This window comes from Xenopus laevis, chromosome 5S (genome assembly GCF_017654675.1).
Source record: "Xenopus laevis strain J_2021 chromosome 5S, Xenopus_laevis_v10.1, whole genome shotgun sequence".
In the NCBI taxonomy this organism is placed as follows: domain Eukaryota; kingdom Metazoa; phylum Chordata; class Amphibia; order Anura; family Pipidae; genus Xenopus; species Xenopus laevis.
Window position 1 is genome coordinate 34178685 of NC_054380.1, and position 21483 is coordinate 34200167.

Consider the following 21483-nt stretch of genomic DNA (forward strand, 5'->3'; position numbering starts at 1 on the left):
CCGTTTACGCCGGCGTCCCATCCAAGATGGCGGAGCCCATGACCCACGTGGGCCAGTGCATTGACTCTGGCGCGATGACATCACGAAATTTGTGGCTGCAGACATGTTATTAGGTTAGAAATCACAATCTTGTTGTTTGTAGCTTTGTGACAGTAACAGCAGAACCAAGAATCAAACCCAGCTGTAAGCATAGCTATAGGAAACTCATGGGCTTGGAAAGTCAACAGGCTCTCCTGCAGGAAAATAGCAGAACACATAGCAGTGTTATATACAATATACCACCTCATATAACTTCTATTCAGCAGGGCCCTTCAGGGGTACTTAGCCAGTGCATGAGAAAGCAAACACGGCACATGGCTGCCTTAGCTCCCTGTTTATTAACCTGGACAGCTGCATGGCATGATCATGTTATTATAAAACTGCAGGCACTCACTGTGATCCTTGTCACTAATGATTACTTCCATGAGTACAGTCTAAAGTTGAGCATCATCATTATAACCATGCTCATGCCATGCTTGTAATTAGTATTCTTCAGTAAAATATAACGTGTTTTGTTTGTTTTTTTAAAGGTGTAAGATGTTATATTAAATTTTTTGTTTTTTTAGACTAGAGAAGTGCCAGATATTGATCATAAATCATATATTGTAGTGTAGCTGAGGCATACAGTAAATAGAAAGAGGGATAAAAAGATTTGCCAATGCAAAGCAAAGTGAAACCGTTTTTGACCACGCCCATTTTTGTGGCAACACCCCCTGCCATGTTCATTTTACAAAACTTGGCAGGTTATGAATGTATGAACACATTTCTGTGGTTTTTATGTGTTGTTACAGTTTTGCTAATGAAGGTAATTTGCCCTTTAATCTGCAAGCCACAGTTTCCCCAAGAGACCTGCTTAGATTGTTACAATTGTTTCTTTGCTTATCTTGAATTGTCACAAAAGTATCGAAGTGCACCTGTGGCTGTTCTGGGCTCTCTGCCAAAAGCCAATTGAGTTAGAAATGTTATATCTTTTTCCTAGCTGTTAAGTGCAGGAAATCAAAGAGAAAGTCGGGACATTTAAGTAACAATTCCCTACTGCGGATTGAGTTGTCAAAATCGGGACTGTCCCGCGAAAAACGGGACAGTTGGAAGGTATGCTGTAGAGCTCCATATGGGCAGATAAGCAGCTGACTCAGTATGAAGGGTCCAAATCAGCAACATGTGTATGGCCACCTTTAGTCTAACACATAAAACCATAGGTCATAGGTGAGACAGTGGGTAGGAAAACAATGTCATTTTTTTCCTATAGCGTCAGCAAGTTACACAGAACTTTACATTCATTTATAACATACAGATGGCTTAAAATAATTTAACAAACAAAGGGGTACAGAGTAAAAATTGGATCAGAAGGCCCTACTTGCAAGAGCTTACAATCTATGGCAGCTTTTAATCAAGGAAAAAAATTATGAATAAGGATATGCTAATGAATATCCTTTATATAGTACCAGCTTTATATTGTTATATTGTTTTTTTAACAAGCAAGGGTTATAGAATAAAATGTGATCAGAAGATCCTGTTTAATTGAGCTTAAAATATAAAGCATATGGTTTCTTTGTGTAAACGTTTATTAAGCTTAATACTGGTCCTCTCCCAGCTTTACATTCTAACTGGCACTCCCCCAGCATTGCATCCCTGCTGGTTCTCCCCCAGCACTGCCTTATTAGTGGCACTCCAACACATAAATGGGTTGGTTTGTACATTTAGTGAATAAGGGTCAGATTTATCAAAAGTCGAGGTGAATTTTCGAATGAAATAAATTAGAATTTCAAGCAATTTTGTGTACTTTAACTAGGGAATAGTCCAAATTTGATTTGAATTAAAAAAAAAAATTCAAAAATTAGAATATCGAAATTTATCATGTACTGTGTACTGTGTCTTTAAAAATTCGACATTTCAAACCTGCTGAATTGCTGTTTTAGCCTATTGGGGACCTCCTAGAACCTATTTGGAGTCAATTGTAAAATCAAGGTTTTTTTGGGAAAAACTCTGAATAGAATTTGATCCAATGCGCTATTCCTTCTATAAGTACAATTCGAATTTCGACTGAATACGGACCTATTCGCTTGAAAACAGATCTATTCGGGCAAAAAAACATTTGACTTAATTTCGGTTGGTCTTTTTGAATTTGAATTTCAACGTGTTTTTTCTATTCGAAATTCCCCTAAGTGTAAGAGTCTTACTTCCTTATAGTTGCTATGTGCTGCAACAACACCTAGGGGCAGATTTATTATGTCATGTTAAAAAACGGTGGGATAACTTGCCGTGCGAGAAACCACGTATAAACGGCGTAATTTCTTGTCATGCTTTTTCTTTGAGCAGCTTCAGCAGGAACTTACAAAGATCTGAAGCAGTGTAAAATAATGGTGGGAAATCGGGTGTTCACATGGCGTACAATATAACCCACCTTGATAAATTTGCCATTTATTTTACACAGTTTTTCTTTTTTTTGAGAGAGAGAATTTCATTTTGCAGAGCTTAATAAATAGGCCCCTCAGGGGCAGGTTTATTTTGTGGTGTAAACAACGGCAGAATAATTCACCAGACGTTGCAGTGTAAAAAACAACGTCATTTGTTTTGTGCACTTTTTCTTTGAGCAATTTCTGCCAGAACTTACTTACAAAGGTCTGAAGCAGAGTGAAATAACGGAGGCAAATCTGGCGTTCGCATAGCGTAAATACACACCTTGAAAATTTAAATTTATTTTACACAGCATTTACACAGTAAATTGTCATTTTACATAGCATAATAAATAGGCCCCTTAACAACAACAAATCCAAAGAAATAGGAAGGAAGATAACTGCAAAACATTTATTTTGGCTATTGGTTACACAACATGTTTTGGGTCAATACCTTTTATCAAGAGTCAGTTACTGGCACTCCCCTAGCTTTCTTAATGGTACCCACTAGCATTGCATGCTTATTGGCTCTACACCAGTATTACATTTTTAGTGAACTGCCCCAGCATTGCATTCTTAGTGAACTGCCCCAGCATTACATTCTTACTGGCTCTACACGAATATTACATTTTTTGTGAACTGCCCCAGCATTTCATCCTTACTGGCTCTGCACCAGTATTACATTCTTAGTGAACTGCCCCAGTGTTGCATTCTTAGTGTACTGCCAAATCATTGCAGCCTTACTGGCTCTGCCCCAGCGTTGCATTCCTAGCGGCACTGCCCAGCATTGTATTCTTAATGGCACTGCACTAGCATTGCATTCTTTGTGAACTGCCCCAGCATTGCATTCTTACTGGCTCTACACCAATATTACATTTTTTGTGAACTGCCCCAGCATTTCATCCTTACTGGCTCTGCACCAGTATTACATTCTTAGTGAACTGCATTCTTAGTGAACTGCCAAATCTTTTCAGCCTTACTTGCCCTGCCCCAGCGTTGCATTCCTAGCGGCACTGCCCCATCATTGTATTCTTAATGGCCCTGCACCAGCATTGCATTCTTTGTGAACTGCCCCAGCATTGCATTCTTTGTGAACTGCCCCAGCATTGCATTCTTACTGGCTCTACACCAATATTACATTTTTCGTGAACTGCCCCAGCTTTTCATCCTTACTGGCTCTCCCCCAACATTTCATCCTTACTCGCTCTCCCCCAGCATTTCATTCTTACTGGCTCTCCCCCTGCATTGCGTTCTTACTGGCTCTCCCCCTGCATTGCGTTCTTACTGGCTCTCCCCCTGCATTGCATTCTTACTCGCACTCCCCCAGCAGGTCCTAATTAATAAGCCATTTCAATATTTTTTATTAGAACTGATCAACTTTGCGGTTTTGGGGTCCTAAATTGAATTTGCATTGGGGCCCAGAAAAATCTAATTATGCCAGTGTGCTATAGGTAGGTATTAATTTGTAATGGCTTAATCAAAGATATTAAAGTGCCATATTGGAACAAGGCAACAAATGAGATCAAAATAATTTCCCCATAACTCATGGCAGATAGGAAGACATGAAATATGCTGCTGTACTTATTACATAGTTCCATACTTTTATCCTTCAGTATGGTCCTAATCTGTGCCATAAATCCAAATGTTGGTTTCTCATCTTTGCTGCTCAGCATGCTGAGACTATGGCAGTGCAGTGGAGCAGAATGAAAGGGATAGAAGGGTATTGCTTACAGGATGAAATTAGAAGTGAAAGAATAAGGACACAGAGCGTGTAGAATTTTGTACACTGTATAGGTGTGAAGGGCTTATGTCTGTAGTTGATAGACCAGCTCTGATTGAATGCATGTCACAGCTAATAAATTCTAAGCTTAGAAATACTAAAGGGGAACTAAAGTCTAAAATAGAATAAGACTAGAAATGCTGTATTTTGTATACTAAACATAAACATGAACTTATTGCACCAGATGCTTAATTAAACAAATGATTTATGCTTTCAAAGTTGGCCGCAGGGGGCTTTCATCTTGTAACTTTGTTAAACATCTTTGCAAGACTAAGACCACACACATGCTCAGTGTGGTCTGGGCTTCAGGTTTGAGGTTAAAGGAACAGTAACATCAAAAAATGAAATTCTTTAAAAGTAATGCAAATATAATACAGTGTTGCCCTGCACTGGAAAAACTGCTGTGTTTGCTTCAGAGACACTACTATTGTTTATATAAATATGCTGCAATGGGGGCAGCCATTCAAAGGAGAAAAAGCTCAAGTTAAACAGCTGATAGCAGATAAGCTCTGTAGAACATAAGGGTGTTATCTGTTATCCACTATTTAACCTGTGCCATGTAGCCTTTTTTCAATTTCCGCCATTGCTATTCAGCAGTTTGTTTATATGAACTATAGTAGTGTTTCTGAAGCAAACAGGTCAGTTTTACCAGTGCAGGGCAACAGTACATGATATTTTCATTACTTTAAAACGCTTTAATGTTTTGGCGTTACTGTCCCTTTAAGTAAAACAAAGGGGGGATTTAACTGCATACAATCAGGTTTATTATAAAAATGGTACATATTTTTTAATTAAAGTATATTGGAGATAGATTTATTTTTCATTAAAGAAAGTAAAAATGGGATTTAATTTTTTTGCCCTTTAAGGAAACCATGTAAACATTCCTGGTTTTACTTTATATTCACATTCATGTTTTTCTTTTCTTGTAGGGAGCAAATATACTGTTAACAGATAATGGACATGTCAAACTAGGTAAGTCATTGTATAGAAACTGGAATGCTCCAGCTGTTGTTGCATTACATCTCCCAGCATACCTCAGGCGAATGGCATATTTTCAGCATAATTACGGTTTGTCATCAGTTTGTATATAGTTTTGGAAATGCTAAAATATGCATTTTTATGCCAAAATTCACTGTGGACGCACTGACAGGCTGATCTTGTGACTATCAACACACACACATTTCGGAAGAGGAAGACAGTGGATATACCAATGGAGAAGAAGCTCTCTGTGGCATTGAATATGTAATTGTTTATTATACATTGGTACTATTTCCTCAATGCATGATTGCATTTTTACAGAGAGCAGGACTTGCTTCCATCAGCTGAAACAAATGATGTTGTGCAAAAGGCACAACCACCTATATTTGTTAGCTTTGTTGATGCTGTTGAATGGAGCAGACTTAAATCAATATATTATAGGCATGTATAATGTTCCTCCATTAATGATGAGTCCTGTTTAAACACAGTCTGATTTTTAGAAAATGCAAATAACAACCATTTAGTAATTAATTTTACCTAGGTCATCTGATTTCTGGGCCTTCTTAAACAGAAATAATTAAACCGCCAGCTTGGAAGAGCCTTTAGGGTGCTGTCAGTTCTAGAGCTAACATCCCAGCTGATTTGCCTGGCAGGCTGCTGGAAAGATGCTTGAGGGGATACAACAGCCTATGTAATGCTTTGAGTGTCTAATGTGTTATGTGTTACACTGCATTAACCAATACTCAGTTGACACTTCATAATATGCTCAAGAAATTAGACGTAGCCGATTCCAAATGATTTAGCACACAAGCTGGGAACAATTTAGATGCAAAATTGGACAAAAGACAAAATGTGCGATTGGTAATATTACTTAAATGTGGAGTCTCACTCTTTTTTGTTCCTGAAAGCAATGGCATGCTCTACCTGCAAATTACAGCATACAGTATATACAGCATCTTAATAATTTTTATTTCCTTAATTATCATAAATGATTCTGATTTTATTTTTTAGCTGATTTTGGAGTCTCTGCTCAGATTACAGCTACAATTGCCAAACGAAAGTCTTTTATTGGAACACCATACTGGTAAGGAACTTCTTTCTAAACCAAATTTCCTACTAAGAACAGTTGGAGTTTTATCATTATTTTGCCATCACACACATAACATGTGACTGGAGTGATTTTTATGCAAAAAACTACAATAATAAAATTTTTTAAATAGAATATCACAAATTTCCCAATGAACCAAATAACTAACTATAGTTTGCGCCATCTTTGTGTCTACAAAACTTATGGTTGATTACTGTTGAAGATCAGAGAATTGCTCAAGTTCAGCTATAGATAGGGGTGTAACTACAGAGGAAGCAGACCCTGTGGCTGCAGGGTGACCTCAGAGGTATAGGGGGCCGCATTAAGCCCTGGGAGTATTTTTAATATATATTGGTGAAACATGACAACCTCTGTAGAGATTGGGGGCCCCTCCAATTATTTTGCTAAGGGACCCAGTAACATTTAGTGATGTCACTGGCTATATATATTCAGAAATACCAGGGCACTTATAGGGACTGTTCGTAATTATGCAGAGAGCAAACTTTTTTATTCATAGATCATTTCTTCTCTGCATATTTCCATTAATACACACTAGTGATCCCTAATTCTGTTGCTGAGGCTTCAGAAACCTGCAAATCCCCTTTTCCCTTTTTACTTGATTAATAACATATGGGTAAAAATAATTGTAATTTCTTCTCTACGTATTTACATTTTTAGAAATAATCAAGAGATTCCATATTGCTAGCCACGGCTGAGTGAAAGGCATCATCCAGATCTGTTGCTTGTGATTAGAAATTTTAAATTCACATTACTTTCTATAGTTGCAATGATCAGTATTGATTCAGATGTTTCCTAATGATTTTTGCATCACCTGACCAGCACAAATAATTAGAGGGAACAGATTTGTTTTGCCACTGTTCTTCCTGAGGGGGGACACCATTTTTAAAAGCACCCAAGTGCTATAAGCATCTTGTACTGGTACCAATTATTTACAAGTTCGGCATAGTGTTGTGACCTAATGTATGTCTGTGTTTCAAATATATGTTCCAAGAGGTGCTAGAACCCCTATAATTAGCCATGTCCAAATAAAAACCAGAATAACTGATATACTTGACTGTAAAATCAATAACTTTGGGGCTTTCTAATGAGGCATTTATTCTGTGTTTAGGATGGCTCCTGAAGTAGCTGCTGTAGAAAGGAAAGGAGGATACAATCAGTTGTGTGATATCTGGGCAGTTGGTATAACATCCATAGAGCTTGCAGAACTTCAGCCCCCTATGTTTGACCTGCATCCCATGAGGTAATTTCACTTTTACTATTAGCCATTGTGTAGACCTATGAACCAGTTTCACAATCTCAATGTAACTTGTTGTCCATTTCCAGGGCTTTGTTTCTTATGACAAAGAGCAACTTCCAGCCTCCCAAGTTAAAAGATAAGATGAAATGGTAAGCTTTTGGTAGCTCTGTCTCTCTCATACCTTTGTATTTATCTTGTACAGCTGTTCATGTGATTTGCTTTCGTTTTTCATTGAAGGTCAAATAGTTTCCATCATTTCGTCAAAATGGCACTCACAAAAAATCCTAAGAAAAGGCCCACAGCGGAAAAATTACTTCAGGTAATATATTGTGTTTTTATTTATTTTACCCAAAGAATGTCAGTATAATAAAATCACTCCATATTGTTAGGTGATGGGGATGCTGGTATTTAAAAAACTAGTTCTGGTTGGACATGCAGTAGAGGTAATTGTTGGCTTACTTGCTGAGGGAATCAATATCCAACCAGTATGAACAATAAGGGGCCGATTTATCAAGGGTCGAATTTAGAGTTCATGGGAGTTTCTAAAAGCTCCCATGAACTCGAACTTCAAAAAATATAAAATAACAGCCAATTGAAATTTAATATTTTAAAAAAATAAATAAATAATGTATTCAATTCAGGTGAATAGGATCGACCTGGCAAACTCGAATCAAGTTAGAATAGAATTTGATTCAAGTTTTCTCAGAAGTCCACCAAACTACTCCAAATTAATTACCTATAGGACGTCCACCATAGACTAAAACACCAATTCGACAGGTTTTAGATGGCAAAACGAATTACACTAAAACAAACTAGAACATTCGAATTTTTACTTCGACCCTTGATAAATCTACCTCTAAGGCTAGTTTGACAGAATGTAACGGTCTATGCTGTTTTGCACTTGGATTCCAATGTTTGCTATGTCTCTTTAAAGCATTATTGTATAAGACTGGGTTATTATCATAGGCTGAGGTTAATTTTTTTTTAGTTTGTCAAGGCTAAAGGTGGCCACACACAGGCTGAGTTAAAGCTGATTGGTAATATTCCTGAGAGTTGAAACAAGGAGCTCTAGATAAATTAGTCTAAATGAGTTTCTTTGTTTTTGAGCTAGTCAGGTTCAGAGTTTTAAGACTTTTGCTCAAAGTACTGCAACATATTTTTAATTGTGCCTGATGGGCACACTGACAGGGCAAGTTAAAAGTGCCACAAAAGGACACATTGTGTTTTGACCTGCTTTAGATGTGCAGCATTTGCTGAGAGCACACACAGCACTAAAAGACAGGCAGGCAAAGTATATTATACAGGTTTGGGACCTGTTATCCCGAAAGCTCGGGACCTGGGGTTTTCCGGATAACGGATCTTTTCGTAATTTGGGTCTTCATGCCTTAAGTCTACTAGAAATTAATTTAAACATTGAATAAACCCAATAGGCTGGTTTTGCTTCCAATAAGGATTTATTGTATCTTAGTTGGGATCAAGTACAAACCACTGTTTTATTATTACAGAGAAAAATTTAATCATTTTTAAAATTTGGATAAAGTGGAGTCTATGGGAGCCATTCCGTAATTCGGAGCTTTCTGGTCATTGAGTATATTTTACACTTATATAGTAGACTGTGGCACCACAATAATTTTATACAGTGAAAGACTATGGTCACTGATACCCCAAGCACATGAGTATAATTAAGGTACAGTTTGCCCCTGTGCCACTGATGCACCACCAACATGGGTAGTGTTACACACGAAGCATCACAGGCCCATAACTATATCATTTATAAATAAACATAAAAATATGGAGCACCATACTCACATTCTATTTTGTTGCTCAGTACCCTCTGCTTTGCTATTATTCCTTTTCCATTTCTATGTCTTCTCTCATGCCTTTCTCCACTTTTACTTCATTTTTTGTTCTTTTGTGTGCTTCTTATTCACGCCTGTGCATTCCGACATCTTATCCAATTTTTCATAACGTTCTCTTCCATTTTACTTCTCTTCTGTGTTACGTTTTTCTGCCATTTGTCATTTTTCAGGATTTAAAAGACTAAACAACTAGAACATGTCCATATACTATTATTTTCTGATTAAACAGAATATATGGCATTTTGATTCCCTTATTTTCCCGGGGTGTAAGGGTATGGTTTGTTGAATGCACAGAGTATTCCTTCTCTGCCTATTTGCATTTGTAGAAATATATCAGAACTTCTATACTCATAGCCTTGGCAAAGCATAAAAATTAAATTTGCAAACGCTGCAGTTATAAATAAACATCATTAAGAGCAAACAATATGCCAGTTCCTCTCATTAAAATGATGCTTTCCATGATCAGTACATCTTTTTGGGGTTCTGATTGGGCCAAGCAGCAAATCCTGCCTTCACAGTCCACAACAGTTCTTGGCTGACCTGATCTGATTTCTGATGGCCAGGCCAATTAGGCCTACCTCTTTGGTTGCCAAACCAGACAAAGATTAGCTCTTTTTGTGACCTTGCCAAAGAAGCAGATCTTAGTATTTCTGGCAGCCATCCACTATGCTTGAGAAATGTATTAATCCCTAAAGTCAAAATATGTAATTTTACCCTCTTTGTGTAACTAGGAAGGCAACTGATAAATACCCTAAATATTCCCCCAAGGATCCCAATACACATGAGACTCAAGAATGTATGCTTGGAAAAAAATTAAACAATAATATTGTAGTAATTAAAAACAGTGGTTATTACACAGTATACTGTACAGAGCAGTGATCCCCAACCAGTGACTAGTGAGCCGCATGTTCTCTCCAACCCTTTCGATGTTGCTCCCAGTGGCCTTAAAGGTGCTTTTTTTTTTTTTTTTAATTCCTGGATTGAAGGCAAGTTTTTTTTCCACATAGAAATCAGGTGTACTGCCAAACAGATCCTCCGGTAGGCAGCCAGTCCACATAGGGGCTACCAATAGCCAATCACATCCCATATTTGGAACCCCGGGAACGTCTTGCATACTTTTGTTGATCTCCAACTTTCTTTATATTTAAATGTGGCTAAAAAAGGCTAGCAAGCTCTGGTATAGAGGGTGTGGACTGTTTTCAAGCCTACATGTCTGCATATAAGCTCTATTTATCATATATTATGTACATTCAGTTACTATTAGTCTGGAGTAGCAAAGTAGAAGGGCAATATCCCATGAATGGTCAGGTTAGTTAGTCACCATTGATTGTAGGGTTCTTGGGAAAAAAATGCATGTTATTCACAGTATCCCTTTTTTTGTTTTTTTTAGCATCCTTTTGTTACACAGCCACTAAACCGCACACTAGCTATTGAACTTCTGGATAAGGTTAACAATCCTGACCACTCTAGTTACCATGATTTTGACGACGATGACCCAGAGGTAAGAGGATTTTGAACCATAATGCCCACTTCTGGCATTTGCAAGTTTTAAACTATTCAAGGGGAGGGCATGTTTCATTCCATGTCACGCAAAGTAAATCTCTCTCTGTTCTTTAAATACACTTTTTGATTAACCAAACTTAAGGCTACTGCCCCCACAAGGATGATAAAAATTGTATAATGCAAGCCGAGAATCAGCAAATCCACTGACTCCTGTGTCTACACTGAGAGGCACTGCAACGGCAAGGGCAGATTTTCAGCACAGTGCCTATGAGTGCAGACTCTGTGTGGCAGTAGCCTATCTGTCTGCTTTGATCCTGTTGGCCGTAATGTCACTGTTACTGAATTCAGACACGGTCAACCTTAAAGGAACAGTAACAAGTGTTTTAAAGGAATGACAATATAACTTACGGTTGCCCTGCACTGGTAAAATTGGTGAGTTTGCTTCAGAAACATAACTATAGTTTATATAAATAAGCTGCTGTGTAGCCATGGGGCAACCATTCAAGCACAGGATGAACAGTAGTTAACCGTTAAATTCTGAAGAATCTAAAGTATTCTACAGAGATTATCTGCTATCGGCTGCTGATCCTGTGCCTTTTCTCCTTTTTCAGCTTTGAATGGTGGCCCCCATGGCTACACAGCTGCTTGTTTATATAAACTAAAGTAGAGTATCTGAAACAAAAATACCAGTTGTACCAGTGCAAGGCAACAGGGCATTATATTGTCATGACTTTAATTTTTTTGTATTACTGTTCTTTTAAGGTGTACATTGGGATTAGTAGTCCTTACTTGTATCCTTCTTAATGGCCAGAAGTAGCAGCTTGTATTATCCACATTTGAACTTTAATCACCCAATTAATGACTTTCCAAAGTGTACAATGATTCTTTTGTGCAGAAGACAAATGCAATTATCTTACACTTATGCTGGTTTAACACATTGAGAAATGTATTAGCTTCTTATTGTATTATTTGGAGATGCATTCAACAGTTGTGCAGTGCTAGACTTGCACTTATCAGTAAACTCTAGGTTCATTTGCTAAAATGAGGAACAGACTATATTTGGGAGTTGAATCCAGTCAATTGATTTTGTCTTTATAAATTCTAAACTACACTTACCTGCATTCAAGCAGTGTCATATGTAGTGTGCATTTATTTGCCCACACATATTAAAGCGATACTGTCACTGTTTTCAAAATGCATCAGCTAATAGTTAAACGTATGCTCCAGTAGACTTCCGCACTGAAATTCATTTTTCAAAAGTGCATTTTTTATATATTTAATTTTGTAATCTGACATGGGGCTAGACATATTGTCAGTTTCCCAGGTGCCCCCAGTCATGTGCCTTGTGCTCTGATAAACTTCAGTCACTCTTTACTGCTGCCCTTCAAGTTGGAGTGATAGCATTAACAGTTCCATAGTGCAACATTGGCTCTTTCAGAAAGCACATGACCAGGCAAAATGACCTGAGATGTTCATGCTTGTGGCGTAGTAACCGTTTTGTTCTTTTTACCACATCACACATCAGTCATTATTTCCCCATGGTGAGTGATTGGAATTTCTGGAACTGTATAATGAACTTCTAAAATGGTCTTACATGTCTCATCAATCTCCTCATTTTCTGATGGCCATTGTCAGACAGTATAATCAGCTTCTCAAAGAATCTAATCACTTTTATGATCTTCATTGATTTTTTTTGTTTGTTATGGTTGACTGGATCCCTGTGTGCATGGTACGCTATATGGCCAAAAGTATCTAGACACATTTTTAGCTAAAAGTATTCAGACACTGTCTAAAATGACATGTCCTAAGTTGGAACACTCACTGTTGAGTTCCAGTCTCTTTGTAGAAACAACAGAGTGCTTAGCAATCCTGAGTTATCTGATTTGTGGCAACAGTTTTTGGAAGGCCTTTCTTAAGCACAATAATGTTTCCACAAAGTGAGGTCTGTATCGATTGGATTTGTTGAGCTGGGAATGAAAAATACAGAGACCTCACCCTCAACTGAGTGCCTGTGGGATTTATTGGAACTTAGACTTTGTGACAGGCCTAATCACCCAACACCTTTTCTGAACCTCCCTTGTGATCTTGTGGATGAAAACAAGGAAATCCCAGCAACCTTGTTCCAATATATATAGTGAAATGCCTTCCCAGAAGAGAAGGGGCAGTAGAGTGAAGACCAACTTGATATTGAAACACTTGGTTTTAGAATGAGATGTTGGAGAGGCAGTTGTTTGGATAACTTGGCCATATAGTGTATATTTTCACTTAGTGCAAAATAACCTGTTACATGTCAGTGACTCTGCTTAGATTTTTATTTGTCTAGCTATATGTGTGTTATGGCATGTGTGTAAACAGGTATTTTGTCTTCTATCAGACCTAATGAATTCAAAGACACGGGCACATGATTATAGTTATATGGCAATGCATAGGGAACATTTAACAGTCTGTAATTCTAAATTGTTCAATACCTTAAAAAACAGAAAGTAAATGTGTGTCACTAGTGCACTACTGTGCATAATATCTCACACATTGTAGGGTTAAGATTAAAAAAAAAAGTATAGTTTGTCCCTTGTAAACAGGACTTGCTACCCACACGGGGTCTGCTTTCAAAGTATGGTTGCTAAACATATATGATGTTCGGGCATTTGTTAAAAATGTCCATAGCCCCAACAGCATGAATTGTTTTGGATCTTTTTGAAGACAAGTGGAATATTTGCTTGCACATATTCATTCTAGCTTTGTGAGTGATTCCATAGAGCTCATGTCATGACAAAGGTGAAGTTTGCTCTTATTCACAGTGTGTAACATGCTCTTATGAGCCACAGATTAAGCTGTAACGAATAGGCTTGGACGAATTTGACCCGTTTCGTTTCGACAAAAATTCGCCACCCGCAGAATGTCGCCGATGCCCATTAAAGTTTATGGGCATCAAAATGTTTTTGCTGCGCAACGCCATACAAGTCTATGGACGTAATTTCCTCAGCGAAACAAGGGGGAAAATTCACCCATCCCTAGTAAAGAAGTATTGTATCAATACTGTGCTGCAAACATATCACATGCCATATCATATATCTGTGAATGTTACAATGTACCCTTGAATGAAGACCAATGTTTATAAGGCTTGCTATTCCTTATTTTAAAAATATGAATATCATGTTGGTTGACAAGGTGAAGTTAAATGTTTTCCCTTCTTTTTTCTTTTGTTTGTTTTTGTGTACGTTGGTCCCTGTTTTATTTCCAAAAAGTTTAAGTTTTGGGGGATCTTTTCTCCTGCATCTCCTCCTGTACGTCAGGCCCCTCGTTTTGCAGCCTGTCCCAAGGTACACTTGTTCCTCCCCGCAAGCTGCCTATATTATCTAACTTCAGTATGCTAGCTTTCTAAATACCGCCCTAGCAGAGCCCATGTAACACTGCTGAAGTGTCTAATACCAAACCAGGTTATAATGTTCATCGTGGTTACACTGTCTCTATACAACCTGCCAGCTGCTTTCATTACTAACATTGTTATTATTATTAACATGTGTTTTTAGAGCGCAAACATATTGTGCAGCGCTGTTGCACTCTAACCTTTGTAGTGACATTTAGAAAAAAATATCAGTTTTCTATTGAATAAACAGGTAACACTTTTTATATTATTATATGATTCAGCTGACTAGTTACAGTATGTAGAATTAACCCCATATAGATTTTGGGGGTTATTTATTAAAGTCAGAAATTTGAGGTTTTTTTAACTATAAAATCAAAATTTTCAGTGGGGGAAAGAATCCTCCATCTCAAACATGCCGAGGTTGTATACGTCAATTGGAGAGACCCTCTATCCTTTTTGGAAGTTTCTGTGGCCTGTGCTGGAATTAGCCAGAAAATCCAACTTTTTCGGGCAAAAATCTGAAAAATTCTGACTTTTCAGGGAAAAAGCCCGAAAAAAACCACCCATTATGTTGGATGGCTTACACTTCCTTGTCACCATGAATGAAAACATGTATATATAGCCACATTCTTGTAAATACAAATGAGTACATTGTATTTGCTTAATATGTTAAAGTTAAAGTTTGAAAACAATTTGTTTTCGTATGAAAGACAGTAATGTGTATATATATATATATATATATATATATATATATATATATATATATATATATATATATATAGATATAGATATATATATAGATATATATAAAAAATATATTATTTCAGTATAACTGATTGGACATTAGGGATGGCAGGGCTGATGAGCATGGTGGCATTATATTGGGAAAGTTGTGTGCTGGCTCAACCCCTCACTTAGGTTTCGTGACTGTAGCTGAGATGGACACACAATTTTGGCCAACACTCAAGCTGAGGTTTAAGATTGGCTAGTGTTTGTTTTTCAGACCTGAACCCCATTATTGTTCAGGATACACTTGCCTTGTGTCCAAGTGACAACTGTAACGTTCACATTATTAGGAACCTTGCACAGTGATGGGTACACTCAAATGCACAGGGAAACCCTGACACACAGGCACAGGATTTTTAAAAAATGTACTTGAATTTTGATATACAGGTATGGGATCCCTTATCTGGAAATCCTTTAACCAGAAAGCTCTGAATTAGAGGAAGATCGTCTCCCATAGACTGTGTTAAATTTAAAATCTTTTTTTTTTTAAATGGATTTTCTCTTTCTCAGTAACAATGTAACAATACCTTATACTTGATGGCAGGGCCGGATCTAGGGGTAGGCAGAGTAGGCATGTGCCTAGGGCGCAAAGCTGAGGGGGCGCCAGGCACGTACCTGCTCTGTCGCCTACCCCGTGTCCGGTCCTGGGTCTCCCTGACTGGCGTTGGTAATTTCTGTTTTAAATGCGCATGCGCAGCGGCGCATAGGTTCATGCATGCGCGCCGGCGCGTATTTTCGCGCATGCGCGCCGGTGCGTATTTTCGCGCATGCTGGCCCGGCTCTGCTTGATGGTAATTAAGCCACATAAGTTCCCTTTGGTAGCAAAACAATCCTGTTGATTTTATTTAACGTTTAAATGATTTAAGCAGACTTAAAGGGGCTGTTCACCTTAAAATGAACTTTTAGTATGATGTAGAGAGGGATATTCTGAGAGAATTTGCAATTGGTTTTTAATTTTTTATTATCTGTGGTTTTTGAGTTATTTATCTTTTTATTCAGCAGGTCTCCAGTTTGCAGTTTTAGCAGGATCCAAATTACCCTAGCAACCATACACTGATATGAACAGGAGAGGCCTGAATAGAAAAATGAGTAATAAGAAGTAGCATTAGCAATACACTTGTTGCCTTTCAGAGCATTTGTTCTTTACATGGGGTCAGCTGAGAAGACTTGGAAGAAGACGGCAAATAATTTAAAAACTATAAAAAATAAATAATGAAGACCATGAATATGCTTAGAATTGGGCATTCTATAATGTACTAAAAGTTAACTTAAAGGGGTTGTTCACCTTCAATGTACAAATCTTATGAAACCACTAACAATGCTCTCAATGTGTTAGAAAAACCATTTTCCATAACAAAAAGTAAAAATGCCATTGTAAAAGCTAATTTCTATACCTATTAACTCAGTCCTTCTCCTGTCTCTCAGACCAGTTTTCTGAAGTGATGGGAGTGGCCTATTTTGAACCTGACACACCAAGAACTTCCTATATGATGACATCATCATGCCCAGGCTTTGCCCTTACTTGTTTCCTATTGGATGTTGATACTGCCCTCCTCCTAGTAATTTATTGGGTGCTTGTGAACTGTAACCGGTCACATAATTTGAATGGTCATTGGTTGATTACTCAATTGTAATGGCAGAGGTTAACAGACGCAGCATATAAACAAACCTGTCTTGCAACAAACAATCACACAGCCATGCAGACAAATACTGCAGAAAAGGAAGGAGCAACATTGTTTGGCAACCTTTGGCATTAAGCATAATGTCAGTTATTTACAAAATTGCAACAAAACCAGCAGTGACTTGCTTAGAAACATATGTAACTTACACATCTAGCAGGGACAGTAGGGCTGCCACCTCACCCTTTTAAAACCCATAAGAAATCCACAGGCTGCATGGCTAATTATCAACTCATTTAGATGCTGCAGACTGAACTGATTTCTGTGCAGCCATGTATCATGCATCTAAATGAATTGCTAATTAGCCATGCAGGCTGTGGATTTCATATGTGTTTGGTTTTAAAAGGGTGAGGTGGCAGCCCTAAGTGACAGGCAGAGCAGTGATGAGGGCAGGTACGTTTTTTGAACATTTTGTGTGCTCTCAAAAAATAATAATATATTTCTGGAAAGTACAAGTGTCATCTCCCATAGTAGCCATTATAATCCAATAATTAAAATTTTTAAAAATTTCTTTTTCCTGTGTAATAATAAAACAGTCGATTGTTCTTGATCCCAACTAAGATATAATTAATCCTTATTGGAAGCAAAACCAGCCTATTGGCTTTCTTTAGTGTTTACACCATTTGCTAGTACTAAGATCCAAATTACAGAAAGATCTGCTATCCGAAAGACCCCAGGTCGCAAGCATTCTGTATAACAGATGCCATACCTGTACCTTGTACTTGATCCCAACTAAGATATAATTAATTCTTATTGGAAGCAAAACCAGCCTATTGGCTTTATTTAATGTTAATATGATTTTCTAGTACACTTAAGGTATGAAGATCCAAATTATGGAAAGATCCATTATCCAGAAAACTCCAGGTCTCAAGCACCTTGATCCCCCCATCTGCACAGTTGAAGTCTCTGCAGTACACAGCCCACACTCCCCCTCCCTCTCACAAACTTGTAACAGTTTCTCTTCAGTACCTGAATGCTGCTCAAATTCCCCAGCACAGGAAGCAGTGGCAGATTGACAGCAGACATAGCCAATAGGAGTTAAGTTAGCTGCCAGTACAATGTGTGATGTCATATAAGGAAGAGGAAGTGAACACTGTAGTGTTTTTGGGGGTCAGTGACCCCCTCCCAGCACAGGGTCTGTGTGGAACTGAAGGATTAGTACAGGGACACTTCTGGGGTGAATATCTCTTGAACTGTACTTTTTCTGTTAACTATTTCTATGGAAAAGTTTGTTCTATTCATGTGAACTGTTAGATTTGTCAATTTGTTACAAAGGTGAACAACCCCTTTAAAGGTGAACCACCCCATCCAAAGCACAGAAAGATCCCTTATCTAAAACAATGCCAGATCCCAAGCATTCTGCATAATAGATTGTATACATGTCTGTGCAGAGCTGCAGAATATGTGATTCATTAATAACCATAGTAACCATAACTGCGCAGAATAATGGCACATGTTTCTGTTTATTTGTGCTGCGTCACTTTATTATCACTTTATTATCACCTCCTTGCATGCACGCACGCACGCACGCACACGCACACGCACACACACACACACACACACACACACACACACACACACACACACACACACAATGTCTCTCTCTAGAATCGGAGAACTTTAATTTGTTCATTCTCCGCTTATCACTGGCATCTTGAGACACATGACTCATCTTTTGCTTGTCTCATAAACCCATGCTGATCCACAGAAATATGTGTGAGATCCAGGTGACTCATTTATCTTGTATTTGGCCTTACATGGCAACATAATGTTACTGCAATAGAAGAATCATTGTGTAGCTGTCCTTTTCTAATGCTTACAATGATATACAAGAATTGACAAGTTAAAAAAATACTTCTATATTTGTTTTTTTTTTTTGCAATAATTCGAAAGTGTTTCAGTTAGTTTCAAGCACATCACATAACCTACAATAGAGTCCTGCAGCGTGTTTGGTTCCCGCGGGTTACCCGCAAAAACCTGCGGTACCCTGCAGGTTGAGGGGAGAAATTCTGGGTGTGGGTAAAGACGCGGTTCTTCGGGTTTGCGGGCCGCGGGTCTTCTCAATAGCGGTATTTACTCCTTTTTTCTGGTCACGGCTACTTCCAATGACGTCACTTCCGGTTTACAATGACAGCACTTCCTGTTTTACTCCATTTTTTTTCTGATCATGTCTACTTCCGATGATGTCACTTCCGGTTTACAATGACAGCACTTCCTGATTCTTGATGGTCAGCGGGTCGCGGGTCCGGGTTGCCTTGACTTCAGATTAATGTGGCATTTTCCATTTACATTTTACACCTTGTTATAAAACAACGCCAAAATAAATCAAAATCACCATCCATTCCCTCCTTTGCTGCCTATGGGAATAAAGTAGGGATGCACCAAATACAAGATTCGGTTTGGGATTAGGCCACGATTTGGCCTTTTTCAACAGGATTTGTATTCGGCTGAATCCTTCTGCCCGGCTGAACAGAATCCGAATCCTAAATTTGCATATGCAAATTAGGGGTAGGGGAGGGAAGTCCCATGAGTTTTTGTCACAAAATAAGGAAGTAAAAAAATGTTTTCCCCTTCCCACCCATATGCAAATTAGGGTTCGGTATTCGGCCAAATCTTTCGCAAAGGATTCGGGGGTTGGGCCGAAACTAAAATAGTCCATGCTGTTATAAAAAAATAAAAAAATGTTTTCCCCTTCCCACCCCTAATTTGCATATGCAAATTAGGGTTCGGTATTCGGCCAAATCTTTCGCAAAGGATTCGGGGGTTGGGCCGAAACTAAAATAGTCCATGCTGTTTTTTTTCAAATGGAAAACCCCCTGCCAACCTAAAACCATTGTATGACCTATGGGCTGGAAAGAAACAACCATGGGAACATTTCCCATGTAACATTTTAACTTCCAAAACATGCTAGACCATCTAAGATGTGTATTTTAGGTATACGCAGATAAGAGTTAACCTTAAAACCAGTAACGTAACTAGATATAACTGGGCCCCCCAGCAAATTATTTTTCAGGGCCCCAAAATGTCTAGAGGTTGACCTGTTTTACCAATATTACTTTAAATTGTTTATGAATTAGGGCGTCAGAGGCCCCTATACCTCCTGGGCCTCCTGCTTGCTCTGTAGTTATGCCCCTGCTTAAAACCAATTTCTTTGACAATGAAATAAAAATAATAAAACATTATGGTGGATGAATTTGTAGACTGAAATTATCCAATTGTTGTATTGATGTGTTTTTTTTACATTTTACAAACCAGGAGGATGAGAACTTGGCTTGAAGAACATGCAAACCAGGGGACAGGAATGCTGTGCGTGTGAATGGCTTAGACACGTGCCGGCTAGTTATTTTGGTTTCCTTATGGAAGTCAGATGAAGCAGATTATTAATTATATGTCTACAGAGGAACTAGCGTGAGCTGAACTGGCACAGTGCTGGCAACTAATCATTTTCATTTGGTTTTATAGACTAAAAACAACCCAAACAATCACTTTGTAGAGTATACAAGTAATTGAATCCCTCACGGAAAGTCATTAAATTACTTATATCATATCCTTTTCCAGCAGGCGCCTCTTTAAAATTTAACTTTTTGAATCAGTATTTTTCCCGCTGTAGGCAGTGCTGCATTTAGTGTGTCTGTTCCACAGATCATAAATCTGTGTCAGTACAGCTATGGGACCTGTTATCCGGAATGCTTGGGACCTGGGGTTTCTGGATAATGGATCTTTATGTCATTTGGATCTTCATACCTTAAAGGACTAAAAACATCAAAAAATGTTTTAAAAACATTTGTTTGTATACTACGGAAAAAAAAAACTACCAACACATATTAAACTTTAAAATGGCAAAGTCTTTTTTTAGAAATAACTCATAGAATCTCCCCTTGCGCTCCTTTTCAGAAAAGGCGACAGGGCGACGATCCATCGTGCGGCGCTCAATTTCTCCTCCCTGACTATCTTCTATAAGGAAGGCAGGGAGGAGAAATCGGGCGCCGCACGATGGATCAACCGATTGTCTTTTCTGAAGAGGAGAGCAAGCGTAGATTCTGTAAGTTATTTCTAAATGAAGACTTTGCGATTTTAAAGTTTAATATGTGTTGGTGGGTTTTTTTCGTAGTATGCAAACTAATTTTTTTAAAAAACAATTTTGATGTTACTGAGCCTTTAAGTCTAGAAAATCATAAATATTAAATAAACTAATAGGCAAAAAAACAGATTAGCGAGCACTCACCGACACCTGAACCACGGGTGCTCATTACACCAGTGCTATCACGTATACACGCCTCCGACGTTTGGGAATACAAATATACGATAGTTCATACGGAGCACTTAGTGTATTGGTTAAAATCTTCATTTATTGAATATAGTTAAAAGCATAAATATAGCTCATATGAATGTGATCAATATCCCACGCTTGACGCGTTTCGTGGCCTCTCGCCACTTCCTCATGCTTTTGAGGAAGTGGCGAGAGGCCACGAAATTTTCTAACCTGTCCGATCGACCAAATGACCGATCTTCGCCGGACGAAAAATGTCGGGACTCTCCACACATGGTCCAAAAATCCACGATTCGTACGATCGGATTGTTGCGTCTATGGCCAGCTCAATCCTTTCAAGATTTTCTGGGATAGAATTCATTTGTAGAACTCACTTCTGACATTTCCTGAGACAAGTTAATGAATATGATTTCAGCCCTGCAGAGTGTCTATCATTGCAGACTATACCACACTACCTAAGCAGTGCAAACCTACTTCACAG

At 38.2% G+C, this 21483-nt stretch overlaps 1 protein-coding gene across 9 annotated transcripts in view; it reads left to right on the plus strand.

Annotated features, from left to right (window-relative positions):
- LOC108717401 (mitogen-activated protein kinase kinase kinase kinase 3) overlaps positions 1-21483 on the plus strand; it is a 177332-nt gene that overhangs the window by 100068 nt on the left and 55781 nt on the right. For 7 of the 9 annotated variants that reach the window (XM_041564386.1, XM_041564385.1, XM_041564387.1 and 4 more), the window contains 7 exons: positions 5145-5187; positions 6205-6277; positions 7410-7541; positions 7625-7687; positions 7776-7857; positions 10788-10898; positions 14146-14220. In XM_041564386.1, the coding sequence (XP_041420320.1) occupies positions 5145-5187; positions 6205-6277; positions 7410-7541; positions 7625-7687; positions 7776-7857; positions 10788-10898; positions 14146-14220 (579 nt within the window). The remainder of the gene's footprint in view (positions 1-5144; positions 5188-6204; positions 6278-7409; positions 7542-7624; positions 7688-7775; positions 7858-10787; positions 10899-14145; positions 14221-21483) is intronic. The other 2 variants (XM_041564389.1, XM_041564392.1) reach the window with 1 other exon arrangement.